Source organism: Austrofundulus limnaeus, unplaced genomic scaffold (genome assembly GCF_001266775.1).
Source record: "Austrofundulus limnaeus strain Quisiro unplaced genomic scaffold, Austrofundulus_limnaeus-1.0 Scaffold212, whole genome shotgun sequence".
In the NCBI taxonomy this organism is placed as follows: domain Eukaryota; kingdom Metazoa; phylum Chordata; class Actinopteri; order Cyprinodontiformes; family Rivulidae; genus Austrofundulus; species Austrofundulus limnaeus.
In genome coordinates, this window is record NW_013952614.1 from 230,051 (window position 1) to 252,165 (window position 22,115).

The 22,115-nt window shown below is 38.5% G+C and overlaps 1 protein-coding gene across 3 annotated transcripts in view; it reads left to right on the forward strand.

Annotated features, from left to right (window-relative positions):
- thsd7aa (thrombospondin, type I, domain containing 7Aa) overlaps positions 1 to 22,115 on the forward strand; it is a 176,621-nt gene that overhangs the window by 124,173 nt on the left and 30,333 nt on the right. For all 3 annotated transcript variants that reach the window (XM_014019217.1, XM_014019215.1, XM_014019216.1), the window contains exons 9-19: positions 1,990 to 2,105; positions 3,072 to 3,204; positions 9,446 to 9,549; positions 14,195 to 14,389; positions 14,491 to 14,757; positions 15,880 to 16,058; positions 16,181 to 16,186; positions 16,475 to 16,608; positions 17,393 to 17,546; positions 21,039 to 21,180; positions 21,274 to 21,389. In XM_014019217.1, coding sequence (XP_013874671.1) covers positions 1,990 to 2,105; positions 3,072 to 3,204; positions 9,446 to 9,549; positions 14,195 to 14,389; positions 14,491 to 14,757; positions 15,880 to 16,058; positions 16,181 to 16,186; positions 16,475 to 16,608; positions 17,393 to 17,546; positions 21,039 to 21,180; positions 21,274 to 21,389 — 1,546 coding nt within the window. The remainder of the gene's footprint in view (positions 1 to 1,989; positions 2,106 to 3,071; positions 3,205 to 9,445; positions 9,550 to 14,194; positions 14,390 to 14,490; positions 14,758 to 15,879; positions 16,059 to 16,180; positions 16,187 to 16,474; positions 16,609 to 17,392; positions 17,547 to 21,038; positions 21,181 to 21,273; positions 21,390 to 22,115) is intronic.

Consider the following 22,115-nt stretch of genomic DNA (forward strand, 5'->3'; position numbering starts at 1 on the left):
TATATATATATATACAGTATATATGCAATCATACACACATTAAACAAGGCCAGAAAACACATCTTAAAAAGTTACAAAAACATTTTAAAATCCTAAATACGTCACAAATGTACTTTTTTTTAGATTGGCTTATTATTTTGAGAAATGTGTTTTTTCACATTATTTGTCAAGCTTTTATGTGGTCTTAGTGTTTTTTTTAGTGTTTTTTTATTGTTAGGTCTAATGTGTTATTTTTGGTAATGCTTAATTTTTTTTGCATAAAGTAGTTACCATAACACACTGCACACATTTTTGCAATGGGAATTGTTTAAAAAAAACGTACTCTAGTATGAAAGTGATGAAAAATGTTAGAGATGCATCTTTTGTTTATTACTATAAAGAGAGGAGACACTTTGATTTGCCGGCTTTGTTAGCATTTTGCATTGTGCCATTTGGTCCGAGGGTTGGTGTGTTGTTGCTGGTGTCTGGTCGAGGTGTTTGCTGATAGGCTGATGAGCTGCTTGCCAACTGTTTTAAGCATCTGGTTCTTTTTCCTTCCCTGGGGGCATCTGCAGGCAGCACAAATTATCTGTTTATTTATTCAACACAACAGTGACATTATTATGGCACTAGAGCAATATTATTCAGGCATGCCCTACCAGCCCCCATGCTGTGTATGGAAACTAATCTTGCTATTTATTCCTGCACTTACTTTTAAATCTGCTGTTACACGCAGAGCACTCAGTCTGCTGCCTTGGAACACATTTCCACATAGAAAAATTGAAACCTCCATTTTACTGGAAGCATTAACTGTTGCCAGCACAAAACACTTTCAGAAAACTCAAATATTTGTATTTCTAAAATTACAGTTATCTAAATCTGATTTCTTATTTATTTTTTGTCATTATTCTCTGGAAACAAAAACGATCCTTCAAACCTTTTAAACAAACAAAAGACTGGGGAGTGGAAGATTTTCAAAAATAGACACCCGAGGTATTTGGAAAAGCAAATAATTCTATTTGTATTTTTAAAGGGATAAAGTGCACTTCATCTGCAGCTGTAGCAATTTTTTGAATGCCTTAAAAATTTGTTTGTGTGCAACAAGACTGATGAGATTACAACTAGTTTGAACAAAACCACAATGGATTGTTGACATCTAAAAAAGCCCCAGTCAGATCCATGCTGTTATTTTATAAATCTTCATATTTTCATCAATTTTGCAAAATGCTCACCTTAATTTTTTTTTCTAATAAATGGTAAGAACAGGGGCAACATGTGGGACTTCAAGGGCGATTTCATGAATTTTCAGCAAAAAAATCACATTGGGGAAGAAGGTTTAAATCAGAGGTGTCCACTCCTGTTCCTTGAGAGCTGCATTCCTGCATTTTCTACTTGTTTCTCTGCTCCAACACACCTGAGACAGTAACACCAGCTTTAGGAACCACTGCTCTGAAACATGCAGGGTGGTGGCCGTCAAAGACCAGGACTGGACACCCCTGCTTTAAACAGTATTATTTTTATCTCATCAGTGCAATCTGAACAGACATGTTTCTATAATTTGCTGAATTAAAACATCTTTTAAAAATCTCAATGATGTAATCAAGGTCACCTTCACGAGTTTCACATTCAAGTTATTTCAACAGAAATATTATGAAACTACAACTGAGCTCCTTAGAGCGCCTTAGATATATTAGAGCTATATAGAATTCCATGTAAATAACCATGTATTATGAAATTGATGAAGTAAACATTTCTCAAGTAGTGTTCTTATAAACCACCATGAATCTGCTTTAACACAGCAGCTATCAACTTAGATTTAAATTGTGTTCAAGCAAGCCATTAGCTAGTTTGTGAAACTCATTTCACATAAAGAACAGAATCATGGAAGCAGTTTTGTTTTTTGACAGACTTTGAACCTCCTAGGAGAATACATTGGCTGTGATCCAGCACATCTCAGATTCATCAGATTCTCAAGGGTACACACTGAGAATATCAATTATGTATTTCCAGGTGTCCGGAGAGTCTCCGCCCAGACACTGTCAGGCCCTGTTTGCTTCCCTGTAAGAGAGATTGTATTGTGACCCCGTACAGTGACTGGAGCCCCTGCCCATCAACATGTGAAGAAGGTGAGCTGCAGTGTACATGGGGATGCTTTTAAAGTATTCTATATGTGTTGAAAGGGAACTTGTGTCAGTAACGGAGCAAACCAAAAGACTTACATGTTGTAAAGATTTCATAACCTTAAAAATTTGTCAGTTTTGCCCTGAAGACATACAGATAGAAGTATTTGATTTTGTATCTCTTGCCTTATACTCCTTGTCTGTTTGAAACATACACCACATTCACTGCTGTACTGCATTTCAAATAATCAATACTTTATACATTATCCTCTAACATGAATGTATAATTAAGTTTATGCTAAAAGTAGAACTGAAGTTATACATCTTTTATAGCACATTTAGTAGTGGTAGATTTTTCTTTCATTTCCAAATGAGTCAAGGCATCAAAGTTCTGCCTTTTACCAACACTGTAAAAAATGAAATGTTGGATTTACTTAACCATGTTATGTGACCTGGTTCCACTTAACTGAGTTGAGTAAATTCAAAGCAATATACCAGTTTTTTAACCAAAGAACATGAGCATGTTGCTTTGAATTTACTCAACTCAGTTAACTGGAACCAGGTCACATAACATGGTTAAGTAAATCCAACATTTCATTTTTAGAGTGAAGTAACCAAAGGTTGTTATTGATATGTTGAAACTAAACAAAATGTTTTTTGACAGCTTCATAAGAGGAATCTTAGGATTGCAATATGTTGTACTTTATTTTTATACATTGTCTATGTGTTTAATGAGGGATGATTAAGTGGAATAATTAACCAATTAAACACAGATGTGGGAGATTAATAGAAATAAGAAGTGAAAAGGAAGGGAAACCTAATGAGTTTGTAACGTCAACTGAAATAGTAAATGTGACAATAAGAGTAAATCTCACAAACTCTGGTGCAGTTTAAATGTTTAACCTTCTTAAAGTTGTAAAATGTAATTCTAGAATAAATCTAAGAAACATAATTTTTCATCACTCTCTCCAGGGGCCAAAACCAAGAAGAAGCAATACAGAAAACGAATCATCATCCAGTTCCCAGCCAATGGGGGACAAGACTGTCCTGAAGTCCTGACTCAAGAAAGAGAGTGTGAAGCTCAATCAGTCTGTCATGGATACAGGTAACAACATAATGAGCATACTTGCACTCATTGGTGACGTTTTATTTAGCATCAGTTGTGTGTATCACAATATAATTTTAAAGTCACCTAAGTGGTACACTTAAGTGGATGGTACGTGCCTCTCAAACACATTAGTTTCTTCTTTCACAGGGAAAAAGCTAAATAACTAAAGTCTCTGACTCATAACAGATGGTCTGATCTCTGCTATATAAAGTATTTTAAAGCTATTTTAAAATGAACTAAATATGAAAAACTATTGTAATATGAAAAAAATGTAATAATGAAACCAATTTTAACACCTTTATTTTGGGATTTGGTTTTTACAGTTTTAATGACTGCAAAACAGTTAGAAAGTTAAAAATACTGCACATGAACCCTAACTCTAATCTGAACCCTGCACTGTATGATTTATAATGTTGTCAGTTTTAAAAAGTAGTTCAATTGCTTAAGAGGAAAATGACATAACCTGGTCAAGATGCTGTCAAAAAAAGATGAGAAGTTGTAGTCGAACTCACTCAGATGTGTTCTTGATGAAGCTCAACAACACCAATTATAAAAAGATTATTTAAAACTAGAGAGTGTGTTGAGGAAAAACGGAAGCATGAGAAAAACAGGATACATTAGGTAAATGAGTCAAGTGAGCGGAACTGAACAACAAGGGAAACAACTTTCATCCATCCATCCATTTTCTTCCTCCTATCTGGGGTCGGGTCACGGAGGCAGCAGCTTCAGAAGGGAGGCCCAGACCTCCCTCTCCCCAGCCACTTCTTCCAGCTCCTCTGGGGGAACTCCAAGGCGTTCCCAGGCCAGCCGAGAGACATAGTCCCTCCAGCRTGTCCTGGGTCTTCCTCGGGGCCTCCTCCCGGTGGGACGTGCAAGGAACACCTCACCAGGGAGGCGTCCAGGAGGCATCCTTACCAGATGCCCGAGCCACCTCAACTGGCTCCTCTCGACGTGGAGGAGCAGCGGCTCTACTCTGAGTCCCTCCCRGATGACCGAGCTTCTCACCCTATCTCTAAGGGAGAGCCCAGCCACCCTGCGGAGGAAACCCCTTTCGGCCGCTTGTATCCGGGACCTCGTTCTTTCAGTCATGACCCAAAGCTCATGACCATAGATGAGGGTAGGAACGTAGATCGACCGGTAAATCGAGAGCTTCGCTTTCTGACTCAGCTCTCTCTTCACCACGACAGACCGGTACAGCGCCCGCTTTACAGCAGATGCTGCGCCAATCTGCCTGTCGATCTCCCGCTCCCCTCTTCCCCCATTCGTGAACAAGATCCCCAGATACTTAAACTCCTCCACTTGAGGCAGGACGGCCCCCCTGACCCGGAGAAGGCACTCTRCCCTTTTCCGGCTCAAGACCATGACCTCGGATTTGGAGGCACTGAGCTTCATCCCGGCCGCTTCGCACTCGGCCACAACAGCTCCAGCGAGAGCTACAGATCACTTTCCAATGAAGCCAACAGGACCACATCATCCGCAAAAACCAGAGATGCGATCCTAAGGCCACCAAAACGGATCCCCTCAACACCTCGGCTGTGCCTAGAAATTCTGTCCATGAAAGTAATGAACAGAATCGGTGACAAAGGGCAGCCTTGGCGGAGTCCAACACTCACCGGAAACGAGCTCAACTTACTGCCGGCAATGCGGACCAGACTCTGACACCGGTCGTACAAGGACCTGACAGCCCGTGTCAAGTGGCCCGGTACCCCATACTCCCGGAGAACCCCCCACAAGGCCCCCCTTGGGACATGGTCAAACGCCTTCTCCAAGTCCACAAAACATATGTACACTGGTTGGGCAAACTCCCATGCACCCTACAGGACCCTGCTGAGGGTGTAGAGCTGGTCCAGTGTTCCATGACCAGGACAAAAACCACACTGCTCTTCCTGAAGCCGAGGTTCGACTATCCGACGAACCCTCCTCTCCAGAACCCCTGAATAGACCTTACCAGTGAGGCTTAAGAGTGTGACCCCCCTGTAATTGGAGCACACCCTCTGGTCCCCCTTTTTTTAACAGGGGGACCACCACCCCAGTCTGTCAGTCCAGGGGGACTGTCCCCGATGTCCATGCGATATTGCAGAGTCGCGTGAGCCAACACAACTCTACAGCATCCAGAGCCTTAAGGAACTCCAGGCGGATCTCATCCACCCCCAGGGGCCCTGCCACCGAGGAGCTTTTTGACCACCTCAGCGACCTCGTCCCCAGAGATTGGAGAGCCCAACCCAAAGTCCCCAGGCTCAGCTTCCTCAACAGAAGGCATGTTGGTGGGATTGAGGAGGTCTTCGAAGTATTCCGCTCACCGGCCCACAACATCATGAGTTGAGGTCAGCAGCACACCATCCCCACTATAAACAGTGTTGGTACTGCACTGCTTCCCCCTCCTGAGAYGCCGGATGGTGGACCAGAATCGCCTCGAAGCCGTGCGGAAGGGAAACAACTTAAAAAGTAAAACAAATCTTAATGTCCTTAAAACAAAAAACGACAACAAAAACTTAAAATTAAAATATTACTAGAAAACATTAACACTGAGAAATGAGTTCAGTGAGGGTTAAACTTTTGGAGTGAGAAGCATTGACCACGCAGACGGATACATTGAGCATCCTCTCGACACAAGATGATCTATGCCGAGCACACAACAGTAAAACGACCAACAAATGGTGCCATGTTTTGTTTGTCTTATTATTTTTTTATTGGTTACAAATGTTTGAGACTTGTTTTCTAAACTCAAAAACCAATATAAGAATAAGGTGACCAAGATTCTGTAATTAAATCCAGGGACATCTCCAACTCTGAGTGAAACAATAATTAAATGTTATCAAGATGACATGAAGACACTGAAACGGTTCATGTTTATTGATTTTTACATGTTGTAGAGACTTTGGTTGTAGCTAGCAGTAGAGCATCAGGAACATCACACTTTATCTTCACACACCCTGTTTATAGAAAATACTTCCTCCTTACACCACAAAGAAGTACCTCTCCCTCATGGTGTTAATTTACAGCCAATAACAGATGTTTCCATCAATGTTTTTTTATGCATATTTTGAAGTATTACATTAGAAAAAGGTGGATAGAAATGACAAAATTTGCAACTTCATACATTTTGCAAAATAGTTATTCACTCGAGGTAGTTTTTGGATTAACGGAAAAAATAAGTAATTTGCAAAAGGGGAGATGAAAACACATTTGTCGAATAAGTTCAGCTGTTCCTGCTGTCCAACAGTTGTAGTGGCTGTGGCTGCAACTGGACCCTCCTCCCACCGTCGGCGTCTTCCCAGATATTCCCGCAACGTGAAGAGAATTGCATTTCTTTCTCTACGTCTCCAGACAGCAGTAACATCTCTAAAACTAGATGATACGACAGAATAATTACAACTTTCCTGATAGTAACATGTTCCTGATAACTTCTCTCTATTGTCCTGAGATGTGTATTCCCTGCGAATTTTCAAATTTACTTCCTGTTTACTACAGCCAGGTGTAACATCAGCGTCTGATGTTATTACACTGGTTGATTCCCTCCAAACCAGTTGATGGAAACACGTCTGATGTACATTTCTTATTTTGCGACATTTTAAAGGTTCACTCAAAATGCGCATTAAAACTGAATGGAAACACAGTAACAGCAGCGTGACCAGCTACCATAATAGCTGCACAACATGCTCACTTGCACTTTTTATCCAGCTAATGTAATGACAGTCTACACAAAACATTTTTCTCTCATTCGTAAAACACTAAAATTACTAAAATTGCTAAATTCTAAAATCCACATGGACAGCTTTTGTCGTTGACAGACTATTAAAAATGAGGACTGTCCATTCCTCTTTTGGCTAGCTATTAGCCTAGCCTACACAAATATTTCTGCACTTTTCTCTGTGCTCTGTCTTCTCTGATGGATGTCACAGGTGATAAGGTGCTAAATATTGATAACTATTTGACAGACTATCACTTCAAAAACTATCACTTTTATTTTTATCCTATAAAGCTTGACTTTAAGCTGCTAATGCTAAATCAAACTGGAAACCTAACAGTTTCTGCGTCAGATTGAGGTTTCAAGGAAAGGAGTGATTAAACTCTTTTCTCTCTCCTTGATGTCAGTGTTGTATAAAGTACCTCAAAGTGATACATGAGTAAAAGTACAAGTACTGTATCTTATCATAAAAATACTTTGGTAAAAGTTAAAGTCTCCTTTAGGAATATTACTCGACTAAAAGTCTTAAAGAATCTGATATTTTTTTTACTTAAGTATCAAAAGTAAATTTCTGACACAAAATCTACTCGAGTATTAAAAGTAAAAGTACTGAGTAAAAGTGAGCAGTTAGATTTTCCAAAATGACATTTATTGGGAGGTGACTTCTCCAAAAAATAATTTTTCTAACAGTGTGCAGCTGTGATGGGTTGTGTACAAATTAATAGTGTGTCAGAATGGTATATATTTATACTTCTCATCCAACCACAATTAAATTCACTCTATCCAGACACAATTTATCAGTATTTTTTTAAGTAATAACAAATTGGAATAAAATAGGAGTAATGACTTTCTACTTCCCTTTTTAAAAAAATGTAGTGAGTAGAAAGTGCAGATAATTGTGTAAAAATGTAATGAGTAAAAGTAAAAAGTACGCTGAAAAATAATAACTAAAGTAAAGTACAGATAACAAAATTTCTACTTAAAGGAGACATATCATGCTAAATGCACTTTTTTGTGTTTATAAACCATTTTTTGTGCAATTATAGTGTCTAGGAGTGTAGAAAAGTTTAATTTATTCTGTCCAGTTACTGCAAAGATATTTTTATATTACTTTTTGGGGTCAAAATTTTTCAGTTAGTTCAAAATCTTCTGTTGCTTATTTCATTTTATTGTTTGTTTCGTCATACTTTATTCTTTGGAACTGCCATTTATGGTAATGTATTCCCGGCCAGCTCGGTTTCATAGTCAGCCATTTTTTCCCCCTCGCAGTGATCTTGTAGTTCAAATACCGTCATGCTGAAGGTGCAAAAGCTGCGAAGAGTTGAGTGTTAAACTGAAGTGGATCCATCATGCTTTTAAATCATTCTTTTTCACAGCCAAGTTGGAGTCTATTTAGGGTATAACTATTCAAAGAAATAATAAAAATATACATTATGTACCCTGTCGCCGAGGCAACATATACGTTCACACTGCAGGCAAATGCGACCCATATCCGATTTTTTTATGACAGTCTGAACGCAACGAATCAGATTTTTTCAAATCCAACCCAGGCCGTTTCAGTACATGGTTTTAAATCAGATACATATCTGATGTTTTTAAAGTGACTGCAGTGTGAACGCTCATGTCACATTCATCTGACTTTTTCATCAGGGAGGAGAGGATAAGACACTGACCTGAAGTCACGCTGTTTAAATCTGCAGCTCCATGCGTTCACAGCTCCAAAACAGAAGTCCAGTTGCTTCATCTTTTTATTTTTTATTTTCCATCATGTAGAAAGTAACGTCCAGCCTGGGTCACGGAGCGTATCGATCCTAAAGTTACTCGTTCGATACTTTATTTCCAACTCGTTTCGTTCAAAAATAAAAAAAAGTTTCACTGGAGCATCCGGTCAGAGGCAGGTTCAGATAAAAACACTGAACTAAACAAACATGTCAGATATCGGCTCTGAGGTTAAACAACAACTTCAGATTCGACGTGCAAAAAGTAGCATCCATGCTAGCTCTGTAAACAAACAAGCCAGCTGATGAGACGGTGTGTCTTTACTGCGCATGTTTGTCACATCAGCGCTGTGGACCGTGTTGTTGCTATAAAACTACAAAAAAATGGCCGAACGGGGTGGAGTCGAACGCTCAGCGACCCGGAGGGGGCGGGGTGTGAAATATCTCATTTGCATTTAAAGAGACCGCACCAAAACAGCTTGCTCTGAGGCGCAACTCAGTACAGGGGTAAAAGCAAGTAAAGCAAGGAGTCTGTAGAGCAACAAAAATGAGGAATTAAGACCAAAGCGTTGCAGTTTTATTTTAAATAGACCATAAGTGAATGATTTAGACGTGAAAAAGAAGGATTTAAAAGCATGATCTGTTACCTTTAAGTACAGCAACAAAGTATTTGTACTTAGTTACTTTACAACTCTGCTTGATGTGTAGTATCATGAAGAGTGAAAATACTAAAGCTCAGAAAAAAAATAACTCAGCGCACAAAGTGGTCTTTGCTTAATATCAAACTCGCTCTAGTTCTAATTATTTGATTCTTGTCTGTTCTCCCTGGCAGATGGAAAACACACAAATGGAGAAGATGTCAGCTCGTCCCATGGTCTATCCGTCAGGACACTCCTGGAGCTCAAGAGACCTGTGGGCCAGGTCTGCAGTTTCGAGGTGAGAGACTGGATTCAACCCAGAATTTAATCTGAGACCTTAATTTTAAAGGACAGCTGCTTTAAAACTTGTTTTCCCAGTGGAGCTGACAGGACTGAAGTTTTAACATCCAGTGTTCGACTTATCAGTAAATAATTCTAAACCACGTGAGATTTTATTAAAAGGAAAAGAATAAAAGTCAAGCTCAGACAAAAAAAAGAGATTAGAATTAAAAAAGATATCATGTGACATGAGAAAAACTCATCAAATATTTGGTCTTTGCATCATTTCAAAAATCATTTCACTGTTCATCTGACATTCATACATGCTTGGTTCTGATTTCAACAAAGATGGGAAATCACTGTCTTTTTGTTTGGTGGAACGTTCTTGCAATGGTATATTCTAAATAGCAGTATGAAACATTGTAGTATTGATTGTGTACTGTGGACGTTTCATGTAACATACGCATCACTGTGGCCATTAATTTGATGAAATTGATTTTACTTTGTAATGCAGCTAAAAATAGTGAAACTCAAAACCACATGTGAAACAGTTTGGAACATTTAACAGTGAATATCAACAAATATATGTGATTAAAAGTTTTCAATCAAAGCTCAGTACAATAAAATCCTGTACTGTGAGGTTTTTTGATTACTGTTGTGGAGAAAGTTGACTTTTTGTCTGTGTAAACTCTAAGACGCCAACTAAACTCTCAGAGAAGAGACCATTATTGGATGTCGATGATGAACATCCTGCTACTCCTTTGAAGGCCATTATCATTAAGCACCATTACCTGTAACATTATACTTGGAACTAGAGTGAAAGTTCGATACTTGCTTCTTGCTGTTCAGCCTCTCTCTTAACAAAATAAAAGCCTAAGTTGTGTGTGGGTCCAAAAAATTGTGGGTTTGGAAGACAAAGGAATAAAATAACCACAGTTCAACTATAATAACAATCTATGCTTTCTATTTGTGGACAGTTGGAGGTTGTTTGAACATCGTTGCTTTGTGTTCAAGCGGCTTGTTTTTAGGAAACTTCTTATATTGATGTGTGTGTTGTGACAACGTCTCTGTTAAGATAATTCATGTTGAAATATATCATAAGTAGAAATTTAGATTTTAACCTTGTTAATGTGTACGTTTGATAAATTACTAATTGAGTCTATGTTTGTGGATTGCACCTCTGACTGTGCTACATTACTGCAGACACTGATGCATTCTTTATCACTTAACCGTGTTACTGAATCTCACATTCATCATTATTAATTTCTCACACTGTGCACAGCTGAAACTGACCACAAAGACAGCCATTTTATCTGTTTAGAGATGCCTCTGATAAAACTCACAATTCCTGTTTTTAATTTGTTTGTTCTAATTCCTGTCAAAATCCACGATCAACATCAGTTTAATATCTTGTGATTAAAGTAAAATACTTGCTGTTATATATCATGTAATCCAGAGATTCTTAACCTATGGGCCGCGAGCGCCACCTTGAGGGCCTCAAAAGAACAACAGTTTTTAACTGTGGGCCGCAGAGGGCCGTGGGACCGCATTGATTTTGAATAAGGTGCAATGCACTTTCTCATCACTAGTAGCAGTAGTGCGCCACTCAGATGTTTAACAACTTTTTTAATGTGTAGAAGAAGAACCTTAGAAACCTGCCGAGAATGGAAACTTATTTTAAATAAAAAGAAGGAAAAAATGAATGCAACTTGTCAAAAAAGGCCAAAGTTTGTCACTAATATGAAGTGCAGCCTCTGGTTCTACCATGCAATACTTTAAAAGTTCAAAACATTGTCAAAAACCGCTGCAGATACAACTACAGTATATTTTAATTTGCACTTTATCAAAATAATTTTTGTAGTTTATTTTTAAATATTTTTTATGTATTTTAAAGAAACTTTAAACTTGTCAAAAAGTTGTTACTGTTATTGTTTGTCACTAATATGAAGAGCAGCTTCTGGTTGCAAAAGTTTAAAAAGGCTATATTTTCATTTGTACTTTATCAAATTTATTTTACAGGTTTTTTGATTTGAAACATTTTTAATTTATTTGTGCCCACACTTTTATTTATTGAATTGTCTATTTTTGTTATTGTTTATGTTAAAAAATACATATTTTTGTGTTGATAAGCCTGAGTGGTCCATTGACTGGCCTTTGTATTTGTTCAAATAATTGTTACGGGCAGGTTACAATATAAAAATGTTTGTCGTAATCATGTCTTGCGATTATTTGACAGGAGATTTCCTTTTAAAGTGTAAGTGTATTTAATTGTTACAATGTAAAAACAATAAAAATTAAACCAAGATTTAGAATAATTATCATTTTGATCCATACATTAGTAATGTCTGACTGGGCCTCGTGCCAATTTATGTTCAATAAATTGGGCCCCGAGGTCAAAAAGGTTAAGAACCCCTGATGTAATCAACCTACCAGGTCATAAAATAAGATGAATACAAATGAACAAAAGTCACATGTCTATGTTTATTTTTGCAAACAAGCCGATATAATAGACTAGAAAATAAGTTCATTCTTCATCAAATGCTATCAATGTTTGTGTACAATATAACCCAAGGAGCAGGCATCAAAAAGTCCAGGACTTGGAGGTAAAAAGAAACATATTTATTTTACCAAAGTGAAAATGCTACCATGGTAGCTGAAAACGTACTGACTTAGACAACTCTGAAAGAACAACGTGTGGAATCAAAACCACACAGAGGACAAACCAGACTGACTATGGAAAGCAAAATGAACTGACAGGAACAGGAGATAATGAGAAACACCTGAGGAGAGTCCCGAGGAACAGGTGAGCGTGGGCGGGGCCAGAGCAGTGGCAGGGAACTAAAGTGTCGCAGGGAATAAATAAGCAACAAGAAACAAAACACAACAAAAACACAGAAACTCACAAGTGCTTAATTTTTGCTTTGTTGTTCTTCATCTTCACCATTCTTTCATCAAAATTAAAATGATAAGCAGATCCCAGGTGTTATTTCAGAACAAACAATTGATCTTCAGCAAATAAGGTGGTATGGAGTTTAGAGAAAAGTAGCCTGTGATTGAGAGGTTGCTGGTTTGAATTCCTTGAACATTACACTGAACTGTGGATGCGAAAGGTGAAGCACCTCCACCCTCATGTGCCCCATTATAGGCCCTTAAGCAAGGACATTGACACCGTCAGCTACTACCACCTTTATGAGAAGGGTTGAAAGGTCAATGGGCCTCATGCAAGAACATGTTCGTATTCTTATCCTAAATTTCTCTTACTTTTGTTCGTACAAAGGGTTCGTACGAACATGTCACGTCAGATTCAACAAACTCTTCTATCTTCAGGAAAAGTGTGTAAATGAGCTGCGTAAATGCCACCTGTTCTATCCAGCTGCTCGTGCACGCGAGAGGAGATTAGCATAATTACCACCCCAAAAACACCATATAAGGCTATGATTCCTGCCTCAGATATCAGGAAGTGTTCATTCATGAAAATGACAGCGAAAACTAAAAAGAAAAACTTTACGAGTTCAGAGATTGAAGTCCGTCTGTCAGAGATCCAGAAAAGAAAATCTGTCATTTTTAGCAGGTCAGCTGTGGAATAAAAAGAGCTGCTAAATGTATAAACAACTGTGTTAAATCATTTTCATTTATTCAGAAGGCGCAGCGCTGCGCACCGTACAGCCCCCACCCCCCGCGCGGTCGCAGGTGGTCTCAGTTGCGGTTCTGAAATAAGCATTTTAAAATGTTTTCAAAATACTATGTCTGACACTTTGGAGAAAATCCAGGACTCACTGGAGGGATTATGTATCCCCTCTGGTCTGGGAACGTCTCAGAGACCCCCAGGACAAGCTGGAAGGTGTCGCAGGGGAGAGCGGGGTCTCTTTGCTGCTGCCACCGAGACCCGATCCTGGATAAGCGGCGGAAAATGGACGAACGGACAATTTATATTGTTAGTCTAAATTATTACATTTAAAATTATAACTCTAATTCAAGCAGAATAGCCTATTGTCAACATAATTATGGAGTGTGATTTATTTTCAACTCAAAATATCTTCAAACTAATGAAATATAAAGTTATTAGGGAGGAAAATCTGTCTGGATAACAGCAGACTGACTGCTGGTAAAATATACGACAGGTCTGGACCACTCGTGAATTTTGTTCGTATCTGAAAAAAATCTTAGAATACGAAAACATTGGTGAACGTCACAAATTCTCCTAAATCACTCGTACGCACAACTTAAGAACAAATCTGTGTGTACGAACGGTTCTTGCATGAGGCTCAATGAGTCTAAGCACAGAAGCATTATTTACAAATAAATGCCTGAATATAAATAAATAAATAAAGCCTTGGTTTATTTTTTTACCTTTATTTAACCAGAAAAAATATCCAACTGCAAATTCTGTCTTTGCAGTTGTTCAACATTTTCTCTCCTGACCGTTTGATTTGATGTTGTATCTCAGGTCCACTTTGTTTATCAGACTGATGCTGACAAAAATGCATGAATGCAAACATTTGAGTCCACCATTTCTTGCAGTTTATGCAGTTGTTTTGCAGTATGCCTTTTGCACAGGCTGTTAGTGCGATGATGATAAATTTGCGATATTGTGCAGCCCTAATTTTGTTCTTCTCCCTAATCTTTCATGTGACAAATCTGAATATTTCCTTCCATTCTTGTAGCTGTTTCATGCCGAAAGCAGGATGGGGGGCAATCAGATGTCGAAGCCTGTCTTAAATTTTCGAGCCCCATGCCGCCGCTCACCCAGCTGTGCCAGGTACCGTGTCAGGAGGACTGTCAACTCACTAACTGGTCCAAGTTTTCCTCCTGCACAGCTGACTGTGTGGGAGTGAGGACTCGCAAAAGGATACTAGTAGGTTAGTAAAGGATTTCAAGACTATCACAGTGTTTAAGTGGAAGTTTATGAAGTTAACTAAAAGTGTTTAGTTGTTATATCTTGCCTGTTTTCTTCTTTCAGGAAAAAGTAAAAAGCTTGACCAGTGTAAAAACACCCAGTCGTATCCCCTGAGTGAGACCCAGTACTGCCCCTGTAATAAATACAATGCCCAGCCTGTAGGCAACTGGTCCGACTGTATCCTACCTGAGGGCAGCCGCATGGAGGGCCAGCTTGGCATGAAAGTACAAGGTGACATCAAGGAGTGTGGTCAAGGATATCGCTACCAGGCCATGGTGTGCTATGACCAGGACAACCGCATAGTGGAAACCTCTCGTTGTAACAGTCATGGTAGGTGTTTTTTTCCTCAAAGAACTCTCTAACCCTCCAAGACTGTGGAAACAGTCAGGTGAATAAAGTTTAAACAGAAAGCTTGGCAAAGTAGGATTTCTTTAATTGTTGCACTTATTCCTGACAAACTGACCAGAAACATACAGTCTTCAGCTTTATCACACTACGGTTCACTAGCTGCGTTTCTATTGACCATGAAAATGCACAAATTAGAATTTCGAAAATAAATTTGCTCAATGGAAACACGTCAATTTCGAAAAAAAATTACGTTTTTCGACAAAACGTTTTTGCGCTAGGATGAGGTGGTTTTTAGGCCGTATCTAAATTGGTGTTGTTCGCAAAACTGCAATGGAAACACTTTTTCACATCACGGGAGTCACGTGATCAACAACCAGCTGTTTCTACTGGTGAAAAAGACGACAACGAAGAAGATAACAGGAAGTAGAAGTAGTAGTAATATCACAGAAGTAGTATAAAATAGTAAACTCACCGACTACAATTTCCCAAAAACACAGCATACGTAGCCGCTCCCAAGTAGGGACTTGTTGCTCAAAAGCCTCGATAAAAGACGCCGACGTCTCCTCTGATGATGAGCGCTAGTGTCGTGTTAGCAACATGCTATGTGTTTACATCCATCGCCGCCATGTTTGTAACGACTTATCACGAGAACAAATGTATTCACACGTGACTTTAATAGTATTTCATACTTAATGGAAACACAGCAGTTGCGAAACTGTGTTTTTCGACATTAACAGAATATCGACAAAGTTTTGCGTACTTTTTCAATGGAAACACAGCTACTGATATGTCAGGAAAATGCAACCCAAATCTGATTTTTTTTTCATGACAGTCTAAACTTGACAAATCCAGTTATTTCAAATCCAACCGAGGCCTTTTCAGTATCTGGTACTTAATCAGACACAAACAGCTGCAGTCTGAACATTCCTGTTGCATTTCATTTGACTTTTACATCAAACCATAATGAGTTTTTCTATTATCATTGAGTCAGCTATTATATGATTATATGAAATTGGAAATGCGGAAAAAATCATTTTTTTCCCTCGTGTGATTTGACAACAAAGTGATCCAATGAATGACATGCTTTTCTGTGTCTGATTAAAGGGTACATTGAGGAAGCTTGCATCATTCCTTGCCCCTCTGACTGCAAACTGAGTGAGTGGTCCAACTGGTCGCGGTGCAGTAAGTCCTGTGGCAGTGGGGTCAAAGTTCGCTCTAAGTGGCTCAGAGAAAAGCCCTACAATGGTGGAAGGCCATGTCCTAAGCTGGACCATGTCAACCAGGTGAACTGTTCTTTATGTTGATGCAGAATGTAAAACTTGTTGCTGCATTAAATACAACAATAACCTCATTTATGTGTTCTGTTCATTTTTCTTCTTTTGTGCTGAATGAATTCCATCAACAGGCTCAGGTGAGTAATTTAATTTCTTAGATGATTCTGTAATGCACTATTAAAAAGTTAAATAACTGTTGCATTTAATTTATTGTTGGCCATTTTTTAAATTTGTCTTTTTGCCTAAACAATAATGTTTGGTTAGTATTTGTTTTATGAAGACCAAATGAGCAATTAGCTAATAATTTAGTAAATTACTAACAACTTGTTGCAAAAATCCCTGATTATCAGAATAAAATCCCAATTTGATAAATGACAGATTTCCTGCTAGAGTTTAAAGATGTAAGTGTGGTATTTCTGTGTCAGGTCTACGAGGTGGTGCCCTGCGTCAGTGACTGTGGACAGTACGTCTGGGTGGCAGAGCCCTGGAGTGTTTGGAAAGTTAGTAACGTGGATCTGAGAAACAACTGTGGGGAAGGTGTGCAGACCCGCAAAATCAGGTGAGATGAGTCCATCTGATTTTTATAAACTGACTGATTGTAGAAACTGAAATTTAATTAGTTTTTGTTTGCACCTCTAGCAATGCTCGGGTTGAGTTTTTGGTGGAAAAAACACAAGACATTTAAAAAAAAATGAATTATTGAAAGGATTCATGAAACACAGAGTATTTGAGAAACAATAATATAGCAGCCTGCTTTGGATTTGCCCAGAAAAAAAAATCATGGAAGTTGTTTTAGCTGTTTTTTTATTTCTGGATTTGTCTCATTTTGTCCTGATCTTGTAAACCATTAAATCGTGAGCTAAAATTATCATCAACTGAGACAATGTTAAAGAGAAAAAAAATATTTTTCTTACAATCAAACCAAGAATGCTCTTCCTCCTAATTCACATAAATTGTCAATGTGGATGTTTTCACCATGTGATTATTTCAGTGTTTTTGTTATAATCTATAGAAAGAAGTAACAGTAAACAGAGAAAATTACATCAATTAAATAAAATCCAGAGTAGTCCAAGTCCAACGTTCTAGTTTGTAACCCCTGCTTCTGCTATATCAAACTGTGATGTCAAATTTTGATTTGTCATAGCGAGAAACATAATTAGTGTTTTAATCCTAAAACCTTGATATGTCTGTAAACTAAGAGCGACAGAGGGATAAATATTAGATTGGAAGATCTGCTTTGACAGTGGCTGCCTCCTAACTTGTTTGCTGATTTTTCTACTCAGAAATATAACCCTATAAATGTGTCTGAAATCCTTACTAATGCCAAAATGTTGTGTGAGCAGGTGTATGCTCAACACTATAGACGGGCCCTCTGAGCAGGTGGAAGACTACCTGTGTGACCCAGAAGAAATGCCTTTAGGGGCCCGAAACAGCCAACTGCCCTGCCCCGAGGACTGTGTGCTATCAGACTGGGGAGCCTGGAGCCCATGTTCCCTGGTAAGAAGAAAGACCTGTGACTTAACTCTAACTTTATACATTAGTTCTCCTTTACTCTAGAAGAAGTTGGGAATAGTTAAAATCCCACTGTATGTTTTTCAGTTTTACATTTAATTATGTGGTAGTTAAAGACGAGTTTTAACTTAAAAGTTGAGAAACAAAGTCAACCCAGAATTGATGGTTCTTTATTTTTAACCATTGTGGTGAAACTTTAAAACTTTTTTTAATTTATCACTATTCATATAATTAAAGAAATCAAATGATGCTAAATATTGTTACTTACATTCTTTTAATTCTAATACATTTAATACTAAACATTGTAACATATAGTAAACTAAATATCAGTATGACATTTTTTTTGTACTATACTACATATTTGCTTTGCATAATTAGTGGAACAGAAAGATAGCAGTAGTGTCCAACAAAAGCTGTAGTTACAGTGGGTAAAATAAGTATTGAACACGTTACCATTTTTCTCAGTAAATATATTACTAGAGGTGCTAATGACATGAAATTTTCACCAGATGTCGGTAACAACCCAAGTGATCCATACATACAAAGAAATCAAACCATAAATGTCCAGAAATGAAGTTATTTGTAATAATGTGGAATGACACAGGGAAAAAGTATTGAACACACTTACTGAAATTTATCTAATACTTTGTACAAAAGCCTTTGTTGTCAATGACAGCTTCAAGACGCCTCCTGTATGGAGAAACTAGTGGCATGCATTGCTCAGGTGTGATTTTGGCCCATTCTTCCACACAAACAGTCTTCAAATCTTGAAGGTTTCGTGGACCTCTTCTATGAACTCTGATCTTTAGTTCTTTCCATAGATTTTCTGTTGGATTCAGGTCAGGTGATTGGCTGGGCCATTCCAGCAGCTTTAGTTTCTTTCTCTGAAACCAACTGAGAGTTTCCTTGGCTTTGTGTTTGGGCTCATTGTCTTGCTGAAATGTCCAGCCACGTTTTATCTTCATCATCCTGGTAGATGGAAGCAGATTTTTATCAAGAATGTCTCTGTACATTTTTCCACTCATCCTTCCTTCAATTATTTGAAGTTTGCCAGTACCATATGCTGAAAAACAGCCCCACACCATGATGTTCCCACCTCCAAACTTCACTGTTGGTATGGTGTTTTTGGGCTGATGTGCAGTGCCATTTGACCTCCAAACATGATGTGTATTCTGGTATCCAAACAGTTCAACGTTGGTCTCATCTGACCAGACTATATTCTCCCAGTATTACACAGGCTTGTTTAAATGTTGTGCAGCAAACTTTAAAGGAGCTTCAACATGCTGTTTCTTCAGCAGTGGAGTCTTGCGTGGTGAGCGTGCATACAGGCCATGGTGGTTCAGTGCATTACTTATTGTTTTCTTTGAAACAATCGTACCTGCTAATTCCAGGTCTTTCTGAAGCTCTCCACAAGTGGTCCTTGGCTCTTGGACAACTCTTCTGATAATTCTTTTCACTCCTCTGTCAGAAATCTTGTGAGGAGCACCTGGTCGTGGTCGGTTTATGGTGAAATAATGTTCTTTCCACTTCTGAATTATGGCCCCAACAGTGCTCACTGGAACCTTCAGAAGTTTAGACATTCTTCTGTAACCGATGCCATCATTATGCTTTGCAACAATAAGGTTGTGAAGGTCTTGAGAGAGCTCTTTACTTTTACCCATCATCAGATGGTTCTTGTGTGATACCTGGCCATCAATTGGGTCTGAACCAGCTGATATTAACTTGCACTGACAAGAGCCAGGCTTGTTTTCTAATTACTGAGAGAGTTCAGCTGGTGTCTTGGCTTTCCATGYCTTTTTACACCTCCCTTTCTTCATGTGTTCAATACTTTTTCCCTGTGCCATTCCACATTATTACAAATAACTTCATTTCTGGACATTTATGGTTTGATTTCTTTGTATGTATGGATCACTTGGGTTGTTACCGACATCTTGTGAAAATTTCATGTCATTAGCACCTCTAGTAATATATTTACTGAGAAAAATGGTGACGTGTTTCAATACTTATTTTACCCACTGTATGTTAATTAAAGGAGCAGAGAAGTGGCGTGATCAAATGGCAACATTTGGTGACGCAAGCATTCTGACTCTCAAGCTCTCCTTTTTTCTCACTCTTCTTGTCTATATCATGTGGTCATAGTTATTTTTTTGGCTCTGATTGTACAACTTCAAATTTGATGAACACATGCTGACGTGTAGCAACCTCATTTATTTAAATAAACACAACGTGCTGCGTGGGATGTCATGTTTTCTGTGAGATACGCCAAAAAAGAACCTCAAGCTCCCAGATTTCTGGTAGAGACCTAAGCTTGAACTGAAGGAGAACGCCTCCTACAGCAGAGGAGTCAAACTCACTTTAGCAGAAGGAAACATTAGCGTTATGGTGGCCCTCACAGGGCCAGTTGTAATCAACTTTGATGATTCCTGTTTAACTTTCACTAAACACGAAACATCACATTCCGTGTCTAACTGCTATGGCTGAGCACCGCTAACAAACAATAACTGAGCTCTACATGGTCTTTCCTGCGCAGAATCAGTGTTTCAACATGTCCTCTTATAAATACTGAAAATTACTATGTGTACGACTGACTAAATGATGATGATGATGATGATAATAATAATAACAATAATAATAATAATAATAATGCGAAATAATAATAAATAGCACTGACATTTTAATGAAACCAAAAGAAAAATATGTATTTTTTATGATTTTACTTAATGTTGGGTTTTAGTAAGTAGCTGCCATCAGTTAAAACTTATGACCTGTAGGTGGGAATTTTCCTCATCCCAGTAAAACTGGGCCACAGTAAAAGTAGCAGGCGAAAAGGGAGCGACATAAAGATTTCACACAGCGAGTTTCACTGGCCATCATCTACTTTTGCAACTTGTGCATCTTCCATAGGGGTGCACAAATAAATCAGCTAGCTGATTTTTCGGCACGAATTTCCTTGATTTTAGGAGATTGGAGATCTGGCGATACTTATGACTGTTTGAAAGATTGTTTGAAAGAGCTTGTTTGAAAAGAGCTTCTCATCTACCTCCACAAAGATTAGATTATTTGAAAAGAGCTTACAAAAGATAAGATTGTTTGAAAAAAAGATAAAAACGGAAAAAAGATAAGATAGTTTGAAAAGAGCTTCTCATCTACCTCCACAAAGGTCTGAAAATCAGCCACTGTCCCATTTTGCTCTGCTGTGATACTACCTAATGTCCAGTTAAAACACGTTTGTATTGCGTCGAGGGTGTTGTTCAGTGTTTTTCAGTAAAATAAAATTGGAACATTGAAGGTGTGTTGTGACCTTGTAACACCTGACAATGTCAGTTATTAAAAAAATATCTGCCAGAATCGGTATTTGCAGGTCAGACTTTTTAAAGATCAGTGATTGGCAAGAAAACGATCTGGGCATCACTCCGGTGACATGAGATAATGAGATAATTATGTCCAACAGTCAGAACACTTTTCTTTGTTTCTCAGCCGTGTAGTGAGAACAGGACACACGAGAGGGTTGCCTATCCAATTCGAAAACCAGGGAAAGAGAAGACCTGTCCTCCAACAACAGAGGCAGAGCCATGCAAGCTGAACAGGAACTGCTTTCACTACTCCTACAACATCACAGGTTGGTTGCAAACAGCTTGGTTATGTATAGTACAATGACAAGAACATGGTTGGAGTTGCACTGATCTGTTGGTACTCAAACATGTCCATGCAGACTGGAGCACCTGTCAGCTCAGTGACAGAGCAGTGTGTGGTAATGGCTTGAAGACCCGCATGCTTGACTGTGTGCGTAGTGATGGGAAATCTGTTGATCTCAGCTTTTGCAAAGAGGTAAGATGTTTGTTGCCTTCTGTAACGATCATAACAAAGGTTCCTTTAACACAGACTAATGTGAAGTGGAAGTGACATTATAAACAGTGTCTGTATGGTTTAGTTTGGTGGACAGAATATGCTCACTGAACTTGGATGCTGATGGGACTCATTTTTTGCTCTCAAAGTAACTTTACATTTGTATTAGGGCTGCCACGAATAGTCGACAAGTCACAATTAGGTCGACTATTAAAATCGTCAACGACTAATTTAATAGTCGATGGTTCATTTTTTATTTTCTAACTCTGTTTTTCTCTCCAAACTGCTGCGGCACCGTCCACTGCCGCATCTGCCTTTCTGTCTTTGACACACAAGCACAGTAGTGGTAACTAGTGATGCCACAAACAATTATTTTTACAGTAGACTAATCAGTGATTAGTCGACTATTAAAAAAAACAAAAACAAAGTTAGAAAAAAACAACAATGGACTATGAAATTAGTCGTTGATGATTTTAATAGTCGACATAATCATGACTAGTCATCTAATCATGGCAGCCCTAATTTGTATGGCCTGTTTTATTGACACATAGAAGAGCAACAACTGTCCAACTGGACTTGTAAGGTTAATGAAAAGTCAGTAATAAGCACTTTAGACCAGGACCACTGTGTCTGTGAGTTACTATTTGGCATTTTACCAGCTCAATACAACATGAAGGGTCATAACTGGCACACAAACAGGGATCAGTT